The sequence below is a fragment of the Genypterus blacodes genome, unplaced genomic scaffold, assembly GCF_046128005.1.
Source record: "Genypterus blacodes isolate CSIRO-AG114 ecotype Tasmania unplaced genomic scaffold, CSIRO-AGI_Gbla_v1 ptg000058l_1, whole genome shotgun sequence".
NCBI lineage: Eukaryota > Metazoa > Chordata > Actinopteri > Ophidiiformes > Ophidiidae > Genypterus > Genypterus blacodes.
This window is the reverse complement of record NW_027466870.1, coordinates 3,450,001-3,470,000: the sequence shown is the minus strand read 5'-3', so window position 1 is coordinate 3,470,000 and position 20,000 is coordinate 3,450,001. Positions and strand designations below refer to the sequence as shown.

Below are 20,000 nucleotides of genomic sequence, written 5' to 3'. Positions count from 1 at the left end.
CAGCAAAACCTGTTGAATCAGTCGTGCCAAAGGAGGCAATGGAACCGAAGGGAGAGGAGGTCGAACCCATTAAGGATTGTGATGCAGAGCCAGACCAGGACAGCTTTCCTATCCTGGTCAGATCCATGTCCACATCTCGACGGCACAGCTGGGGCGTCCCTCTGTCTCCTATCAACCTGGGGAGGAGGTAAACTGGATGGAATCATGTGTAATGTTTTCTGCACATAGAATGTTTGACTTTATTGTCAGTGAAGATGGCTCAGTGTCACTCACACACACACACACCTGGAGGCCTCTGTAGTTTGAGTTCCCACACTGAGCTACATGACTGAGCTGTGTGTTCCAGTGGTTTGGTTATGTGGCTTTTAAATGAAAGTAGTTAGGCCTAATTTGGCCTGAGATTGTGAGCGGAGCACAGAATCTAAACCTAAAACAAACACACACACATAAGAACAGGGCCTGGTTGCTTACATAACAGGTGTTGTGTTGCTTTATCGGGCGCTGACACATCCATTATGTTTCCTGCTTAACTTCATGCTGTGTGTCTCATGCTGATCTGTCAGACTGAGTCTGGACACCATGGCCATGGACAGTGATGAGGAGGGAGAGGAGGATGAAGAGGAGAGGCAGACTAGTCTTCTCCAGGCCACCCATCAGGAACCCTTCAGCTACCCAGCATGCTCTGGGGCCAGCCAAGGAGACGAGCCAGATGGTTCCAGGCAGAGTGTCGCCTGTCTCAGAGCCAAGTACACAAACATGGTAATAAGGCAGTGGCAAGGTTCCAAACTTATGAGAACAAGGCTGCTGGTTGACTTTAATATTCATATTAAACATAGAAGACTGTATATATATATTTCTACAAAGAATGATAGCACTTTCCTATAGGGCTCAGATGTTCAGTGATGTTAAGCTGATCACTAAAGTTTAATTCCTTATATACAAATAACAAATTAAGCCAAATCTAATTACCCATCACAGCATTTTGATGATGTTTAGCTACGATCTCTGAGGTCATACATGTGTGTGATGCGCCCGTGTAACTGTCCGCTCCGATTTCAGGCTGCAGGCATTCCTGGCAGGCTTCTGTACTCGCGCTCCGACATCCTCGCCACGAATGAATGTTCCCGGGCTGCACATGTTTCCTGTGTGGTCGAGACATCCAAGAAGGCCGCCAGAGCTGCAGGAGGTGGGCTTGAGTGTGTGTGTGTGTGTGCGTGTGTGAGGCTTTATTGCCTGGTTAACTTCATACTGAGTGTTTAGACTTTAGAAGTACTTGTTTGTGTATCAGTGCATGTGTATGTTACTTTGTGTCTTCTTTTCTTTCTTCCCTTCCGTTGCAGAGGAGCTGGACCCTGAGCAAAATCTACAATCTACTGAAGGACAAAGCCACATGTACGCCCACACACTCCTCCATCTGTCTCCTTACTAGCTCTCCATTTCTCCTTCATGATATTCCAGATGACAGCGCTGATTTGACTTCCAGCTCAGTTGTAATGGCGCTTGAAAGGAAAGAGACGCCTGTGTGATTCCCTGCGTCATGTAAATTAAACTTGGGGCTGCTTTGAGCGTTCCGGTACAGTAGTGCACATACTGTTCTGTGGTTGTAAATTGTTAGAGTCTGGTACAGCCATCGCACTCCCCCGTAACAGAGGGGCTTTCCCCATTCCCTCCTGACATTTCTGCTCCATGTCAGATGTCTGCATCCTCCACCTCCCTTAGTCCTCTCTCCTCGCTCCTTAGATGGCCCCTAGGTGTCTGTTTGTGTGTGTGTGTGTGTGTGTGTGTGTGTGTAGTGTTTGTGTATATCTGTGTTATCCTGTGACTGTGTGTGTGTGTGTGTGTGTGTGTGTGTGTGTGTGTCTGGGAAATGTGTGGATACAGCAGACAAGGGAGGATTCCTCTCTAAATCACAGTTTGACACCCAGCTCCCAGCAGTCTACCCCTCTCCTCTCCTCTCCTCTCCTTTCCTCTCCCCTCCTCTCCCCCCCCTCTCCTCTCCTCTCCTCTCCTCTCCTCTCCTCTCCTCTCATCCCAGTCCCCTCTCAGTCTCGGTGTCTTGTTTGTCTTAGGATGATGGTACAGAAAGTTCTGCAGGAGCTAAAGCTGTACCACGGGTAAGTAAACATTAGAATGAGGTCCGCTTGCTCCTGTGCAAACACAGCCCTCGTCTTGGGAGCAGCAGCAGATCAGTCTGGGTTATGACCACGGGAAGACAGTGTGTGTGTGTGTGCCTGTCTGTGTGTGTGTGTGTGTGTGCATGTGTTTGTTTGCACATGCATTAGTATCTGTCTGTTTGTGCACTGGCACAGCATGGCAATACATCTGCAAAGGGAACCGTTCAAGAATTTATTTCACCAACTATATCATCGGCTGCCACATGAGATCACTGCAGAATCAAACCCAGACGAGTTCACCGCTGGCTGAACCATCCGTCACTGTCACATTGTTTTTATTTTTCTCAACACAATTCACTTGTGCAGTGGGAGAAGTCACCTATTAGACTGCTGCAGCATGTTGTTTTAGAGACTGCAGGACATTAGATTTACAGTGTAGAGTTCAAAGTGACAGTTCAGTGAAATGATCTATTTGTCCCCCACAGAGCCAAACAAAGGAACAACAAACCAGAAGTCAAAACTTCAGTAAATGTCACTTGGTATGAGTTCCTCTCCATCGAGTAAGTACTGCCCTCATGGTTCCACATTTAAGAGTTACAGAGATCTATAGTTATAACTGTGACTACATTGATCATTCTACATTGATGAAGTTAAGTTAATGAATGATGTCATCACATAATGCATTGATCTCCATATGGGTTGAGTAATCTCAAACAAAGTGCTCAGCCTGGCACAGGAGGAAGTGATCAGGAGCTGTCATGGTTTTTGAGGAAGTTCAGCCATTCCTTGGGTGTTTTACATTTCAGCTACATTCATTTGAGCCCACGGTACTGGCTGAATAATTTTCCCAAGTGACTTCAGCACCCACAGGATCATATGACCGTCACCCCCCACTCCACCCACACACACACACACACACACACACACACACACACACAAACATGGTCCTTCTATTCCAGGCTCACAATTTATCAGTCAAATCTTTATAGTATTCAAAAATAGACAGAACACATAATGACAATAGCTACATTAATTATTCTTCCCTCATCTTATGGCACAATACAGTAGGAGTATGATTTGAACTTTGACATTTGGAGGAGGAGCAGATTAAATTGTGACAGATACGCATTTCCCGTATTCTGAGCGTCTTGTTTTTTCTATACAGGAATGAGGAAGATCGGACAGAGAAGGTGGAGAAGGGCACTAAGGTGAAGAGAACTCTCAGCTCTCTGAGGAACAGGGTGACTGGCTCCTTCAATAAAGATAAGGTAAATCTAGATCACAGACCACTGATGCACTTTGTCACTGAATCACCACTCACGCCCGTTACATGACAGTTTAACCTGTAATACAGAAACGTTACTGCAGCACTCTGTTACATTTCCTCGTGTCACTCGGGCCCAAATCCTGTAAATAGTTCTCTGGAGTGCACGTTGCTGCACACACCTCACACTAATCTCCTTACATTAACCTTATTACACAGCCCGTCTCTGTCACAGCTACACCATGTCATACCCAGCACAGCTATATCTGCTCCACTGAAAGAAAAAGTACAAATAAAAGTGCAAAAATCCCTATTTGCTTCCTCTTCCTCTCCCTCTTCTCCAGGGTAAGCACCGAGAGAAAGATCAGCAGAAGGGGAAGGAGAAAGAGGCCAAAGAAAAAGCTCAAGTGTGTGCCAGCAATGGGCATTTATTGGTGCCGGGCTCCTTCTCCAGCTGTGCCTCCTGCTCGCTGTGCAGCAAGACACTGCAGAGAAAGCATGGGCTGCAGTGCATGAGTGAGTAACGCCACAGGCACAGGTGCTCACGCTGCCCACGCTTGTTTCCTCGCCGACACACACATGCACAGGTGCTCGGCTCACACACAAGCCCTCGTCTATTTATTTATACACACGCTACACGCATGCTCACTCGTACCCACAACTGGAGCACTCAAGCGGGTAAACAACAAGGAAACACCCAAACACCCACACACACAGACAACCACAGGAACACTCTCATGGCACAACAGTTAATATTCATCTTTTTTAAGGTGGCAGACTCTGGGTGTAATGCATTACACTCTCTGACCTCATTGTCTGTAAATTCACCCGGGGAGATCTTTGTCCTACGACAGATTACAAAATTACAAGCAATTCACATAATAGCAACATTTCACTTCCTTCTCTTATTGACTGTCTGATGTTGTAACCCTGCAGATAATTACATATTATTTCACATTTTCACTTAGTTTTTCGTCTGTTCTTGTCCCCATTCAGTTCCTCTTTCCTCTCAACAGTATTTGACTGATCTGAACACGTCACGCTTGAGCACCAATCTTTTAGTCACTGAGAGTTTCCCGACAGCCTGTTTTGTTTGGTAAATGCAGTGTTGCTGTTGGTCCTGCAGTGTTTCCCACATCAGCTCACTTGACGTATTAGCACCATCTTCTGACAATGAAAGAAGGAGTGTATGAGTGGTTGGTATAGCTTAGTAATAGCTCTTGTAATCTGTTGTTGTCTTCTGAGGGCCGGAGAAGGTGTTACACTCAGAACGGAGGCCCTACTTTGCATGATAGGCACCAGCAGCTCCATACATCCACGCAGATCTGTACACAACATTTCGACACCCTGCGGCTCCTCTTTCTGTTACTCTTACACCACTCTGATGCAGCCTGCGGGTCAGCTGATAATTCCCACACAACACATGATGAAAGATGTAGAAATAACACAGATGAGTGTTGACATTAGTGTTGTCCTGAAAGAGGCTGGAGTGTATAAACAGAGGAAATGCCAAGTATCCATTTGAGATCACCAAAACTCCCTACAGAAAGAAGGAAACAGCTATTCTCAGCATAACTGCCATCTCATTTCCTTAATTTGGGCTTTTTTTCCGCAGAGCAGAGCAAATTAAGGAAAGTTTATAATATAGATGATGTGCTTTCCCCCAGTTATGTCAGAGGCTGTAAAAAGTTTCACCCTGGCTCCCCTGTGTCCTGGCGGGAGACAAAAGCCATCATATGTCCATAACAGTGATACATCATGCAGTCTGGCAGAGGGGGTTATAATGTATGATTGTTTTCTTTTACGAGTGTGCTTTTTAAACAAAGATGTCCTGGTGTATGTCACAGGCACATGCAGCAGCAGCTCACCCACACAGCTCTGCTACCTGCTCTCACATTAACCAGTAACCCATGACAACCTGGGATTAGGTATCAGACCAGTAACACATTCATCAAAGTGATAAACAATCGCTAAACTCGGACTCGCGTCTGTTGTTGGGAGTCAAAAACATGTGAGTGTCCCTTTAACATGAGCCGAGCCCGGGGGGGACTGAGCCGGGAAGCAGCCTGTGGAATGCGCCGCCGATTGTTCCCAGTGGAGAGCAAACACACAAACCGGGATGCTTGATGGTATCGATCTCAATGGAAGCACTGATTGATCACGTTTACGGAAACATTATATTTCCCCCCGTTTGGATGCAGCTGAGACGGACAGGGCTCGCCGGGACGGTAAGCAAGCAGCCGCCTCAGCCGCGTCTGTCTCCGGGAGGATCAGGTGGATCTCTCCCGTTGTTTCGCTCAATGGACTTTGTCGGACATCGATGGCCGCTAGCTTAGCCGGCTAACGCTACCAGTAACGCTACTCTGCCGCTCCGGGCTCGGTGTTGTGTTGTGTTTGACTCCGTGTGTTTGCAAAAAGGGAAGCCTTTGTTTGTTGTGGTTCTTTGACATTTTGTTCATCACTAACCGCTCCAGTTAAACCCCAGTTAGTTGTTAATATATAGCTAGCACGCTCCTAGCCACTTAGCGTGTTAGCTACCGCACAGCCTGTTAAACAAAACAAGGTTAAGTAGCTAAGTAGATATGGCTAAAATAACCTCCGCGCTTCAAGAAGACTCAATTTAATTTGAGATATTTCACTTTTGTGTATGAGTATCGCCCATTAAACCATCTCAGCGTCACTTTAAGCGCTTTTGAGCAGAATAAGTCTTGTTGTTTGGCAGTTTCTAATCTTGACGCTCAACAGGTGATAGATAGCAGTTAGCCACCAAAGCTAACTAACTGACACACTGTTATTGTTTGACACGAGTAAGTTGTTAATCAGTTTGTAAGCTCCTGAAGTTTAAATCTGGCCTCTGTTATGAAGGGAACTCGAGTTAGTGTAAGTGCCGTTATTTAGGTCTTGGTCCGCTGACGTTAGCAGCGCGTTCTGTTGTGTAATACACTCAGTGAGCCTGGCAGTGATAAGTCTTGTGTCTCTGCTTTGATTTGGGAATATAAAGGATTCTATACATCATGCTTAATATGATGAAAGTGAGTAATCCGAGTGTTAAATGATGTTTTTGTCAGAGAGTCACATTCCTGTCATTCCTGAGGCAGGCAGGTGATGTCATGGCGCCTCACCTCTTCACCTCTCTGCTCTGAGGTCTGGGACTGGCTCACATGCTGATGATTGCACTTGACAGGTCTTGCAGGTCTTTGTGTGTGTGTGTGTGTGTGTGTGTGTGTGTGTGTGTGTGTATGTGTGTGTGTGTGTGTGTGTGTCACTTAGGATCTGGTCACCTTTCCGACTGGTTTTCTGCACTCGTGAGCGGACGTAAGGTACCAAGGACAGACAGTCTGTTCCATGAAGGAGTGATGTAATGAGTAATAAGCAGCTTGAGCAACTTCCAACTTGACTCTTCTGTTGACTAGTCTGGATATATTTGCGGCATTCACCCTTTCCGCTAAATCTGTAAGGCTCAGGACTTTTCAGTCAATATGTGTAGTGTAGCGATCGTAGCCCTCGTTTTGGAAAATGTTGTGTTTCACCTCAGTGCGTAAACAACTCCTCTCAAGTCCTCCGATTTCACTTAATCATGTCACTGATTGGCTGGAAGCGTCACCGTTTGTCTGAAGTGTTGGTGTGTGTGTTTGGTTTCGCGTCCAGTCAGCGAGTTACGGTTACACATGTGTGCATGTATGTACACACACGCACGCACGCACGCACACACACACACACACACACACACACACACACACACACACACACACACACACACACACACACACACACACACACACACACACACACACACACACACACACACACACACACAAAAGCTGGTGATGCAATTGTTTGTATCATGTACGAGAAAATAATAGTGACCCAACAGCTGTGACCTGGATATCGTGTGTGTGTGGTCTGTTCAGCGGTTGGCCTTGGCAGTTGTTTCTGTTTACTCCCTTGGCCATGTGAGGGAAAACAGGTTAGTTTTGACACTAAACAATGTTTGCAGACACGCTGGAAATGTGAGCCTTCTGAATTATTTCCCTTTAAGCAACTTTGAGCAGAGAACGACACCAGACCTTTACAGAGTACAAGGAGCTTCATTGGTGTAGGTGTTACATTTTAAGATTGAGGCATGTTTGTTTTAACAAAGCATCACTGTCCAGTGGGTTTGGATCACTGACAACTGTTTTGCAAAGCAAACACAAGTCATCAGATTGATTTCCTCCCTTCTACGCTCTGTTCATTTTACTACAGTAGTAAAATCTGCTTTGAAATGAAGCAACACTTGCCTGAGATGGTCATTTCTTCACAGTTAGCACCTTATTTTTGTTGTCAAAGTGATGTATTTGTGGTTTTGCAAGAAGAGCATCTATTGAGTCTTTGCTGTAGAAGCTCTAATCATCAAAACAAACCACCAAATAGATACATAGACACAAGCAACATAAAGCTTTCCCAGCCGTCCCACAGAGCTGTACTCACTGGTGTGCAGTACACGGCCGCACCCTTTTGCCTGAATGGAGAAGTGAAGTGATACTAAGGCTGTGCGATGAAGAGTTATCAGTGTCACGTTGAGTAAAGTAACCTGGGAGTGTTTTTCCCTGGAAGGACCCACCCTGCACTATCTACTCTCACGCTCACTGCACTCACTGCTTCCTTTAAGATAACGCAAAGCAACACATTCTTTCTTTTGAGCAAGGAACTTCTGCTTTAGTACCAATATGAAAGAAAATAGTGTGAGTTGGGATTTAGGTTTAGTTGAAAGCAACTAAACCTGTATGTTTGTGCCGATCAAACATTGATTCCCGACACAACTAACTCTCTGCTGTTCACTGGGGTGAGTTCAGAGCTCATTCAGTCGGCCAGTGATGTGTGTGTAGGATACACCACAAGTGTGCTTGTTGTGTGATGTGGGAGTGATCAGTCAGCAGATGTGTGGTGTGTTGGTTGTATAGATGGAGGTGAGGTGTCTCATGGTCACACTGCAGCTGTCATGATGACCTGGTCACATTGGTATCGGCTGTAGAATGACATCACCTCTCTATATTTGGTATGGATTTGAGCTACAGTGCCTTTTTTTTTTTCACGGCTTTAGTCGCAGCAAGCTATTCTGAAGAAACCCAGAGGTGATCAGTCGACAGTGAGTCAGTGCTGATAAGAGCTGCTGCTACTGGGAAACGGCTAACCTGGTGTTTTCACTCAAACTAGAGTCATTGAGAGTGAGTGTACTCCCCATTACTGTAGCGTTTAAACACACACAGTGCTCCGTTCACCAGTCCCAGCCCAGTCAGTGTACTTGAACTCGGTCTGAGATGGTTGGAGGATGAAGGGGAGACCTAATTAGACATTGGAAGCCTGTCGTGCTTTGTGTCTTGAGTGAGCCCCGGCTGGCAGAGCGAGTGGAATTTCACACATTAGTTGGAGCTGAAGTGAAAAATGACCTCTGGATCCGGCTGCTTGACTGCTGATGAGTTTGCTGGCTCAGTTGCTGCTTCTGTTCCTGTATCCTCCTGAAAAACACACACACACCAATCAATCGCCTGCTCAGTATTAATCAGAGATGTGTACTGCTGAGTAAAATGGACTGAACCTGAAGAGGACAACAACGGCTGCTAGTCAGTTCGATCTACTCATATATAGGCTATATGAAGAATTCTGCAGCTAGTCTCAGTGGTGTTCTCCATCGCTACATCGTGGTTTGATCACACAGGAAGTCTTTTTTTGTGTGGCCGTCTCCATTGACCTCTTGACGAACTAAAACACAAAGAGTTGTGAAGTACAGAAGGGAAATAAGCAAAAGGAAGCTTTGACGGTCGGCTGCAGAGCATTTTGTGGAAGCTGCTAGTCCGGGGGCATGTTTGCATTGTGTTTACACGTCAGAAAGGGACGCACACAATGCTGCCTACACGTATGTGAGGGAGAGAGAGGGAGAGAGAGGGAGAGAGAGAGAGAGGGAGAGAGAGGGAGAGAGAGAGACAGAGGGAGACAGAGAGACGTGCGGGGCGACTTTAGTTCTTAGCACTGAGAGTTTGCGTTGGCCTGTATCTTAACATACTGTGTATTTCTACGCGTGTTCCTGTGTGTGCACAGGCGTGTGTGTTTTGCATTGAAATCCCCATGCGTGTTAACTACGCTATCCTGGTTTACTGGGCCACGTCGGGATCGGACTTTGCATAGTGATAAGTTCATTTGTTTGACCAGGCAAGCCCTTAGAAGCTTCTGTTACCTGCCTCATGCAGGTATGGAGGCAGCCTGTAGGTGGGTTTGGACGCCTGAAGGAGGCAGATTGTGGAGGACAGGACTCCTCCAGGTAACCTGCAGGTTACCTGCAGTATGTTTTTCCCCCAAATGACTGATGGTATCTCTGTTATTAAGCCTAAACGTCTTCCCATCCAAACCTGACAGCAGCAGCAGCTTTGTTTCCATCCTGAAGGAGAGAGAGAGGAGCCTGTGACCTCCCAGAGTCTGTATCATGTAGATGTAATCAACACCTACCACAGCAGTATAGAGACGGGACAAGACCAGCATACACACCTCTGGAGACGACTAAAGGGGTTGTGGATGGTGGTAAAACTGAACACACAGCCGCTCACACTTAATCCAAGTTCCTGTCCTGCTCTTTCTTTCAGATTGTGCTGTGAATGTTCACAAGAGCTGCAGGACTCTGCTGGGGGAATGTGCCAACAAGAATAAGGTAAACAACCGCACAAATGGTAGGACACATTCAAGCTTTGCATCAATGACCCTGCTGCCGCTTGATTAGGAAATATAGTAAAGCAGCATTGAAGGTGGATTAGGGTGTTGTCAAATGCGAAAATCACAAGCAATCACAAGGCAATCAGCTGCAGCTCCTCCATGGCCTGTGTCCACTCATGAATCTGTGTGAAGTAGTTGTTTGCTCCTTCAGTAAAGTCCTTGGCTGCAGTATGTCAGTGCCCTTATCCTGTAAGATAAGATACCAAGCACAGGGCTTTAAACAGAAAGATGATACAGGCTGGACCAAATGCTGTATTTACTTTGATTTCTTTTTTTCTTTTGTATTTTCTCCATGCAGAGGGACGCATTTCTAAGAGCAGCCTCATCAGCTACACCTCACACTGGTAAACAAACACACGCACGCACGCACGCACAGCAGCAGCACGGTGCAGATTGATGGGTGGGACAGTTGCGTCAGTCCCTTTGTGTCAAATTAAAGAGATCTGTGTGCTTCTCTGGTGGTTTGGAGCGGATTATAGAGATGAACTCTGCTGTCCATTTCCCCCTGCATATTCTTTGCTTGATCAAAGGTTAGGCTTATTATTACGAAGGGGAGGTTCCAATCAGTGATAATTGAAGCATTCAGCCAGTCCTGCTTGATTACTAATTGTACATGACTCCATCCACAGGAGACAGCAGCTTAACTTAATCTCCTGCAGCAGTTGTTTTTGTTTTCGGAACAGCTGGAGTGTCCAGTGTCACACACCCGATTACGTCTCCTGCTCTCCTCCCTGGCCAATCAGCAGCGAGTGTGTGTCCTGGTGGAAAGCAGGAGCAGAGGGAAGCTCGGGCAGATAAACACAGAAAGTGCCAGAAACGAAAGGTGTTCCTGTTTTCAGGGGGGATCTGGGCGGGTCGTGTATAAATCCAGGGTTTGCGTCGTCCTTCTCCACCTTTTGTTCTCAGCCCTGAAGGAGCACAACCTCCGACTGTTACATTAATATGATTAAAGACTGCTGCTGCTGAACCACACTTCATTATTACACCTCCATCTTCAACCTCTCTGGCTTTGATACCCTCAGGATGGAACTTGAGGTTAAGAAGAGCACTTTGAAAACCGAGGGGGCTTCCAGACCTCACTCCAGCGTTACTAAACCGTCTTTATCTTCGGCCCCCTCTTCCTCTGCTTCATCTCGGGGTGTGTCTGGATGCATGGGGGTGAGAGTGTTGATGCACCGCGACCTCATCACCTGTCGCTTCATCCGATCCCTGACTCGGCCCAGGCAGAGGAAGCACTGGGGAGAGCACGGCCACGAGTCACACCAGCGGCAGCGCGACCGATCCTCGTCCTCCGGGCTTCATTGGTCGTCCTCGCGTTTCTCTCTCTCCTCGCCTCCCTTCTCCACGTGTTCCTCCTCCTTCCACCCTCCATTTTTCAGACCTCTTCTCTGTCGGCTTTCCTCCCCAGCACTAAAGGACCGGGACAGAGAGCAGCAGCACAGCTCAGCCTCGGCTCAGGTCTTGGATGGCCACCCGGGTTCCTCCAGCTCCCCAGGCATGACCGTCAGTCCTCGGGGATCTTTCTCTCAGCTGACTGCCGCCCATAACAGCCCCCGTCACCACAACAGCTCAGGGTCAGTACCTCTGTCCTTCACTGAAGCCTCAGGAAGGAGGAATGTGACTGGCTTTGCTGCATCTGTCATGTCATGTACATAATGGTTGATCTGTGGTTGTCCTCCTTTAGATCTCTCCCTGGGGAAATGGAGGAGACAGATGCCCTCCGCTCCAAACGCTTCAACGAAGATACGGTTTCCCTCGCCCCTTCCACGACAGAGTCCATCATTGTCGAAGGTGAGTTGACTGACGGAGGTGGAGGTGGCAGCATTTTCTCTCTTAGCGCTTCTAAAAAAAAAAATAAAAAATCTCAGATCACATACTTCATGGAGATCTGTTTGGTTGCCTGGTAACACTGTGGCACAGACCTCAAATATCTGTAGTCTTTCCTGCGTCGTTACTTTGTCGTTAAGGAGTTTTCTTAAAGCCAGGGAGGAGTGTGGAGTGTGTTTTCTAGAGTCAGAGGAGACGTCACCCTGTCTCATTAAAGTGAAGCGTGTGGGGGAGAGAGAGACGGGCTCACTAGATACCGTCTTGCCATCTTGTTTTCCACGTGCCATGTTCCAGGAGTTGTGCAGACACGCCCTTATCCTGAAAGAGAGAGAGAGAGATTACACCAGCGCTGCTCAGATACTCAATGAGGAGCAGCACACTTTGTAAATGCAAATGATCCTAAATAAAGTAATGATCTTTCTTAACCTCCTGTGAAATGACACAAACAATACAAGGGATCAATAATCAGTCAGAAATTAGGATCAGTAAAATCTGTTGTAATCTCATTTCCCGATCATCTGTGCATCCATGTTGTTCTTGGGTTAGGTTCAGGGACATTGCCTCCCTTTCTTACACGAGTGTAACACTGTAGTGGAGAGGACTGATGCTGCTTCCTTTCCTCAGATCCTCACTACGCAGCCGTGCGGGCCGATCTGGATTCAGACGCCCAGGACCTGGAAGCAGAGTCCTGGAGTTTGGCGGTCGACCCTCAGTTTGTCAAAAATCACTCGAAGGAAATGGCGAAGAGACAAGATGTGATATACGGTAAGGGCTTGTGTTCAAAACTCTTCAGTCAACAAGAAGAACCAAACTGATACTTTTGAGCCTTTAGTGTGAGCCATGTAGAGGACAGATGTTGAGCCAGCTGTGGTGCTCGTCATGACCTCGTGACTTGTTTATGTCTCAGATTGCCATGTGAATAAGGTTTCTTTCTTTTACCCGTCCCTCTGCAGAGTTGATGCAGACAGAGATGCACCACGTGAGGACATTGAAGATAATGTTGCGCGTGTACGTCCGAGAGTTGAAGGAGAACCTCCAGATGGACTCAGGCAGGCTGGACTGTCTGTTCCCCCGCCTGGAAAACCTCCTGGAGCTCCACACGTATTTCCTGTCCCGTCTTAAAGAGCGGCGACGAGAATGCCTCGTCTCGCCCAGTGAGAGGAACTACGCCATCAGCAGAGTGGCAGATATACTGATGGCACAGGTAGGGATGAGAGGAGAGGAGCCCTGTCCAGAAGGGAATGCACCCCCATAAATCACATTATGCTCAAACGCGATACACAAATGATACACACACACAGCATGAAACATGTGCCTACACAGTGGAGCTGTGAGCCGTCGGTGCGTCAGAGGTGACGGTTTCCTTTGTTCTCCAGTTCTCAGGTGAAATAGGAGAGAGGATGAAGGAGAGCTACGGGGATTTCTGCAGTCACCACACTGAAGCTGTCGGCTACTACAAAGAACAGCTGCAGAACAACAAGAAGTTTCAGAACATCATACGTGTAAGGCACATTATCTCGTCTTACGTGGAAGTGAATCCACCGTGTCTCTGTGATACACATTCTAAATCAACCTGCTGTCTGATTAAGTTATTCATTTTCCTTTTTCTTTTTTCAGAAAACCAACAACCTGTCTATTGTGCGACGGTTAGGAGTGACAGAATGCATACTGTTGGTGACGCAGCGCATCACCAAGTACCCTGTGCTGCTGGAGCGTCTGCTGCACAACACTGAAGGTGAACATGTCATTAGAAGAATTCAGTGTTATCCATAAAGTCACGTGTTTTGTTTTCTTGTACCTACATCCTGCACCTCTTGTTGTGTCTCAGCGGGCACAGAGGAGCACGAGGAGCTGGCCCGGGCACTGAGTCTGATCAAAGACACCATCCAACAGGTGGACACCATGGTCAATCTGCACGAGAAGACGTCTCGCCTCCGGGACATGCACAACAAGATGGAGCCAAAGTCTTCGGGGAAAATCAAAGATGGCCGAGTGTTCCGCAGGGAGGACCTGGTGCAGGGGAGGAGGAGGCTGCTGCACGAGGGAACGGTCAACTGGAAAGCTGCGTCTGGCCGACTCAAAGGTACAATGAACATGTCTGCTTGACTGATTGAATTGTGTCCTCAGTTTTGATCTACTTTTTTAAACTTTGCATTATGAAGTCCAGAGATGTTATTTCTGCTTTTTGTTCTCCAGATATTCTTGCCGTGCTGCTGTCAGACGTGTTGCTTCTGCTACAGGAGAAGGATCAGCGATATTTATTTGCTGCAGTGGTGAGCGACTCATCTTTCATCACTGTGGCACTAAGATGATCCCTCCATAAAATAAAACATCAGTCAGTCGCTCATGGCAGCTCTGTAAACGTCACCCAGCATTCTTTTCTACTCTGTGTGTGTGAATACTTGACCGTCTGTCTCATCTTCCCTCTTCCTCTCTCTCCCTCCACTCAGGATAACAAGCCGTCAGTGATCTCTCTCCAGAAGCTGATTGTCAGAGAAGTTGCCCACGAGGAGAAAGCCATGTTTCTCATCTGCGCCTCCACCAAGGAGCCAGAGATGTACGAGATCCACACCAACTCCAAGGAAGAGCGGAACACTTGGATGACAAACATACGGCAAGCTGTTGAGAGGTATTCACACGTGGAGAAAAGGGTTTTGTGTATGGGGCACACACACTAAGCTCATTTCCAATTTATCACAACTCTCAAATCTTTCTGTCCATCTGTGCTCCTCTGCTGTCTCAGTTGTCCACATACAGAGGAGAGGCTGTTCAGTGAGGAAGAGGAGGCCCGCGCTTCCAGGTTGAAAGAATTTCAAGGTAACTACACACCAAGTGAACACGGACTGACCTGTAGGTGTACATGGGACGATTAGTCAAATCTGGACCACCAGGTGGCGCTCACATGTCAGGTTACTATTAAAGAAGTTGGACGATGCGCCGTCAATTACCTCAAGGCAAATCTTAAATCCTGATCCACTGTTAAAGTATACATTTAATCCTGCTCCATTTCCTGTTTCCTGCTGTAGAGCGCCTGAGCCTCAAAGACATGGTGATCATGCAGGCGCTCACTGAGAAGCTGCAGCTGTTTGCAGACATGGCGGAGTCTGCTGCAGGCCTGGAGGACACGGCCACCCGCTCCAGACTGCTGCTGAGAGGAGATCCCTCTGATCTCCAGCAGGGGGAGACTCTGCTCAAAGGAGCCATCACTGACGGTAAAGACAACAACACGTGCATGAAGAGTCAGTCAGTCAAGATAACGAGGTAGAGACAAGACGTGAGGGGGAATAAGACTAGAAAGATGTAGGCAAAAATAAATCCTTTGAATAAAACATCAATTTAGATAAAAAAGAAAAACCTGAAAAAATCCACACTTTACATTCAATGTGGTTAAAATATTTTTGATTGAATTTGTTCCAATAATTGTAGCTGTGTAAATTGTCATTTCTCATTTTTAAAATCTATTTTCATACAGAAATCCCAAAATGCATTTCGGATTTCAATGTAGACTTCAGTATACAGTACATCTTCATCTCCACTAGGGGGCAGTGTAGGAGAGGATGTCCTCAGTTGTCCCTACATTTTGTGGAACTCTCAAAGCTGCACACACACACACACACACAGCACAATTTTACAAACTTATATAGTTTTACAGGTAGAGACACTTGTGGTTTATGAGCCCATCTGCTTAATGAAATTGTGTGAATTTTACACAAAGTCTTGTCAGCATCACTTTTTTACTGCAGCTCTAAGATAATTAAATAGACAGCAGCACTTTTTGACTAAAACACACTTTTACACCGCCCCCCCTCCCAACATAGTGGAAAACCTCCAGAACCTTCTGCAGTCTGGAGTTGTGGAGGAGGATCCCTCCCTGCAGCCTGAGGAGGACAGCAGCTCTGGGGTGCTTCCCAGGCGAGCAGGAACCTTTGGGGGCTACGACAGCGACTCCATCATCCTGAACAAGAGTGAGTCCAGCACACTTCACACCCTGAGGAAGTCTCCATCCTAATGTCCTTCACTTGAGTTTGTGAATAAATGAAGTTTTGCCAAGACTCTTGGTCTCTTGAATTATATTTATTGGTTTAGTTTATGGCCCTGTGTGGATTTATTAGTCTGGTTTCATTTATAAGTGCATGATATCTGTGAGTGCAGGTTTATACGTTTATAAGTTGTTTCTGTGTTCTGGTTTGGCCTAACTGATGTCTGTATGAGTTGCTGTTGGTTTGGTTTATTTATGCGTTCCTGTGTCCCTGTGTGTGTGTGTCTGTGTGTGTGTGTGTGCGTCGGTGCCAGATGGCAGTGTGAAGAAGAACTTTTTAGGCGAGGCCAGAAACAGAGACAGGAGCCAGAGAGCCTGCTCTGACCCTCAGCTCAAAGACCTCTGCGACAGCCACACCCTGGAGCAGACGGTAGGGGATCACACACACACACACACACACACACACACACACACACACACACACACACACACACACACACACACACAGACATACCGACATACCGACATACACGTACAGTATATCAGTGGCTGAGTCTCAGTGTTATTTCCTGTAAACAGCAGTAACCACACAGTCATCTGGAGAGTTTCCTTGTCCTGGTGCTTAGTGTTGTGTAACTTGGCCCTCTCAGATCGCTCTGTATGTAAACAGATGAAGTCATGCTAAAACAGTGTGTGTCTGCCTCGCATCAAATCCTTATCGCCTACAGTGATCAGACAGACAAAATACATAAATGATTCACTCCTGGCGATGTCACACTCTCTACCGCAGCATCAGCGCTTTGTTTGAAGTTTGCCACAGCTGTTGCGCTGCCATCTCAGGTTGTGTGTGTGTGTGTGTGTGTCTGTGCTCCTCAGGTTGATGAAAGCGACTGCTCTCCTCCCGCCATATGGAACCGCATCTGGTCCAGCTCCTTCCCAGAGGCCGAGGTGAGCTGCTCTCCTCTCCTCTCCTCTGATCTGTCACCATGTGCTGCAGAGCGCTGGTGCATCTCATATTCATGACCCTGGTCAGGTGGAGACGTTGCTGCATCTGTTGGTGTTGTTGCTGTTTGCTCCATAATGAAACTTTTGTCCCTGCTGTAGTTTTTTGACAGAGTGCTGATGCTCTCCCAGAGGCTCTACAGTCTGCAGGTAACGCCTCTGATTTATGATTTCACCCTTCTCCTCCTAGAAACTTAATAAATGACCTATGTATGACCTTGTGTTGATGTCTCCTCCTGTTTCTGTCTCCAGGCCATCGTATCACAGCAGGACAGTCACATAGAGCTGCAGCGGGCCTCTCTGACAGAGCGCGCCTCCTTGCCCAGCCGCCACAGGGGCAACGGCCTCCTGGAGCAGGAGAAACAGCGAACCCTGGCCCTGCAGCGAGAGGAGCTGGCCAGCTTCCACAAGCTGCAGTCTCAGCACCGGCAGGAGCAGCAGCGCTGGGAGAGGGAGAGGGAGCGACACCGGCAGCAGGTGGAGGCCACAGAGGACAGACTCCGCATGAGAGAGGACGAGTGCAGGCGGCTCGAGGTGACGTGTGCAGAGGGAGAGATATTGTCCGCTGTCTGTTCTACAGGTTTTGTATTTCTGACCAAATGTGCTATGTTGCTGCAGGAGCGTCTGGAGGAGGAGAGGGAGGAGCTGGAGCTGCAGAGGGAGAAGTACCAGCAAGACCTGGAGAGGCTCAGGGAGTCCACCAGATCTGTGGAGAAGGAGAAGGAACGCTTAGAGCACCAGAAGAAGATCAAGAGGAAAACCATTGAGGTGGGCGGCTTACGCAGATGTCATGGTGACGATGCATCAATCACTCAATCTGTCTACTTCATAACAAACACCTCAATGTGGGTCAGTTTGGGGCTGAAGCTTTTTTGGTTGATCTGTTCTGATACTCTCTAGAGGTCAGCACTTAGTTTGGCCTTGACGTTGGTGTGTGTGAATAAGAAGAGCAAAAGGGTGCAGTGCTGGATGTGAGCAAGGAGGAGACTTAATACCGGGAGGAGCGGCGTTGATGATGATAATGGCACGCAGAATAAAGACGAAGGGGATTTCCCATCAGGCCTGCTTCCTCCCCGTCCCTCCTCTCTTTCTCTCCAGGCCTGAGCCCGGTCTCTCCTTTCTTCCCTCGTGCCTTGGCATGAATCTTGAGTACCGAGACGTATTTGTTTCTATTAACTACTAAGATCGTCACATTGATTCCATGGTGTCGTGTTACCCAGGACTTACAGCAGCAGATCATTCCCATTTCACCTCTTTCAATTTTCCTTCAGTTGCAGGATCAGATTTCCTCCTCTGTCAACACATTAGAGCTTCGCATCCTTTAAACCGTAGAACCTTAACGTTACAGTTCAGTTAGTCTGCTGCCTCCTCGTTCACCCTGTGGCAATCATGGCACACGTCTCAAACCGAGCCGCCACCTTCAAGGCGCCGTCACCATTTTGAAAAAGCAGTGGGAACGATCACAAAAGCGATGTTGCTGCCGTTTCTTGCCGTGACTGGAGTGGAAAAAGAGCCATTGGTTTCAGCTCCCTGTGTATAGATGGTGTAATGATAAACACACACACACACACACACACACACACACACACACACACACACACACACACACCTCTAACCACTCAGCCCAGGAAACCAACTACCTAGGTAGCAGTCGCTCTCTGTACGTTTTATCTCCCCGTCTTCTTGGCACGCCGGCTCTTTCTCTCCCTGCGCTACAATGCCAGCCATTGTTTGGTAGTTTCATGGGAGAGGAGCGCTAAGAGAGATCCTCCTCCTGTAATTTCACGCCCGCTGCCAACAGATCTATCAAGCAGCAACAGTTCAGTTACTTAATATACCTGCAGTGGTTTTACAGGACGGCTTGCTTTATTGGCCCTTTTCTGGAAACGGTAAACCTCCATACGGGGCTTTACCTCCGTGTGTAAGGACACACAAACGTCTGCACAGTGAGGCGGTGTCTCCTTGGCTTGTGGTTGTATCCATCACCTGACACACACACACGCACACACACTCCCTGTCTAATTGAAGCTGTCGCCAGTGATTTCTACGCACGTGAGGTTTTCCTCGTCCCTTCGCCGTGTTTCTCATATCTTCAGACATCTGTCCGCCCGTCCACCATGACATCAATCCCAATTTTCCAATTTCACGCAAGCGGGACCTTTAGGGGTCAGAGCCGGAGCCAGAGCTTGAACGCTAACAAACAACCCGTCTGACGTGACTTAACCGTATCTCACTGCACCAATCATCTCATTGACTGCAGACGGGGCAGAGGCTCTTAGGTCTGACCCCGGGCCGGAGTCACAGGGACTTGTGGGTAAACCGCAGACTCTCTGGTCTTGGTGGTGCGGGGACATGAATCAGCTAATCTGTCCTGATGAGTAAAGCAGGGACCCAGATAATAACAGGGGGGGGCGACCTGACAGACGCTGAATAACAACGCGGCGAGCATGCGGTTTGTTTCGTTGCGTTCAGAGCCGATACGCAGCAGATCAGCACGCAGAGCCCCGGCTGCTTTCTGTCTCTTATAGTCTCTCATAGTTCCTGTGGAGTCCCCCCGCCCGCCGCCACCGCCATGGGACTTTCTTGGCTGCGGTTCTGGAGGATTTGGAGCCCTCCCCTCCCCTCCCCTCTACGTCAAACGCATCAAGCAGCCTTTTCATCAGCTGTGACCTCAAGATCCGTTCCAGGCGCCGGGCCAGCTCGATATCAACATTAATCACCACCCGCCAACATTAAGGCTCATCAGCAAAGTCACAGAGCTATGATTAGAGCTCATAAACATACATCTCTGCACACGCCGCTCTGTAGATACGGATGTGAGCGAGCGGGGGGGGGAGATGATAGCGAGTTGTGTCATGCCCCCGACCTCTGAAGCGCTTCCCTTTCATCTTTTATCTCTGCCGATCGCGCTCGATAAGGAATGCGGCCGGCCGTGGCGTTCCTCTCGGCTGTGAGCGCGGCGAGAGGCCCGGGCTCTGATTGCACAATAGGAGTTTTGAAGCTCAAGTCATAAAGCCGCGTCTGTGTGACAAAGGTCAGGAGCTGGAAGTCGTCGGGCTCTGATTGATGT

The 20,000-nt window shown here is 47.9% G+C and overlaps 1 protein-coding gene across 1 annotated transcript in view; it reads left to right on the top strand.

Moving 5' to 3' along the window:
- Nucleotides 1-20,000, top strand: part of arhgef18b (rho/rac guanine nucleotide exchange factor (GEF) 18b) — a 31,175-nt gene that overhangs the window by 3,920 nt on the left and 7,255 nt on the right. Inside the window, exons 3-28 of the mRNA XM_076152842.1 lie at nt 1-187; nt 564-759; nt 1,060-1,186; nt 1,341-1,392; nt 2,600-2,674; nt 3,280-3,382; nt 3,723-3,894; nt 9,996-10,060; nt 10,421-10,466; nt 11,531-11,696; nt 11,807-11,913; nt 12,574-12,714; nt 12,903-13,153; nt 13,326-13,451; nt 13,567-13,684; nt 13,778-14,032; nt 14,146-14,222; nt 14,400-14,578; nt 14,693-14,766; nt 14,976-15,161; nt 15,768-15,914; nt 16,243-16,358; nt 16,805-16,876; nt 17,033-17,080; nt 17,183-17,464; nt 17,549-17,698. The exon at nt 1-187 is cut by the window's left edge and continues 424 nt beyond it. Of these exons, the coding sequence (XP_076008957.1) occupies nt 1-187; nt 564-759; nt 1,060-1,186; nt 1,341-1,392; nt 2,600-2,674; nt 3,280-3,382; nt 3,723-3,894; nt 9,996-10,060; nt 10,421-10,466; nt 11,531-11,696; nt 11,807-11,913; nt 12,574-12,714; nt 12,903-13,153; nt 13,326-13,451; nt 13,567-13,684; nt 13,778-14,032; nt 14,146-14,222; nt 14,400-14,578; nt 14,693-14,766; nt 14,976-15,161; nt 15,768-15,914; nt 16,243-16,358; nt 16,805-16,876; nt 17,033-17,080; nt 17,183-17,464; nt 17,549-17,698 (3,518 nt within the window). The remainder of the gene's footprint in view (nt 188-563; nt 760-1,059; nt 1,187-1,340; nt 1,393-2,599; nt 2,675-3,279; nt 3,383-3,722; nt 3,895-9,995; nt 10,061-10,420; nt 10,467-11,530; nt 11,697-11,806; nt 11,914-12,573; nt 12,715-12,902; nt 13,154-13,325; nt 13,452-13,566; nt 13,685-13,777; nt 14,033-14,145; nt 14,223-14,399; nt 14,579-14,692; nt 14,767-14,975; nt 15,162-15,767; nt 15,915-16,242; nt 16,359-16,804; nt 16,877-17,032; nt 17,081-17,182; nt 17,465-17,548; nt 17,699-20,000) is intronic.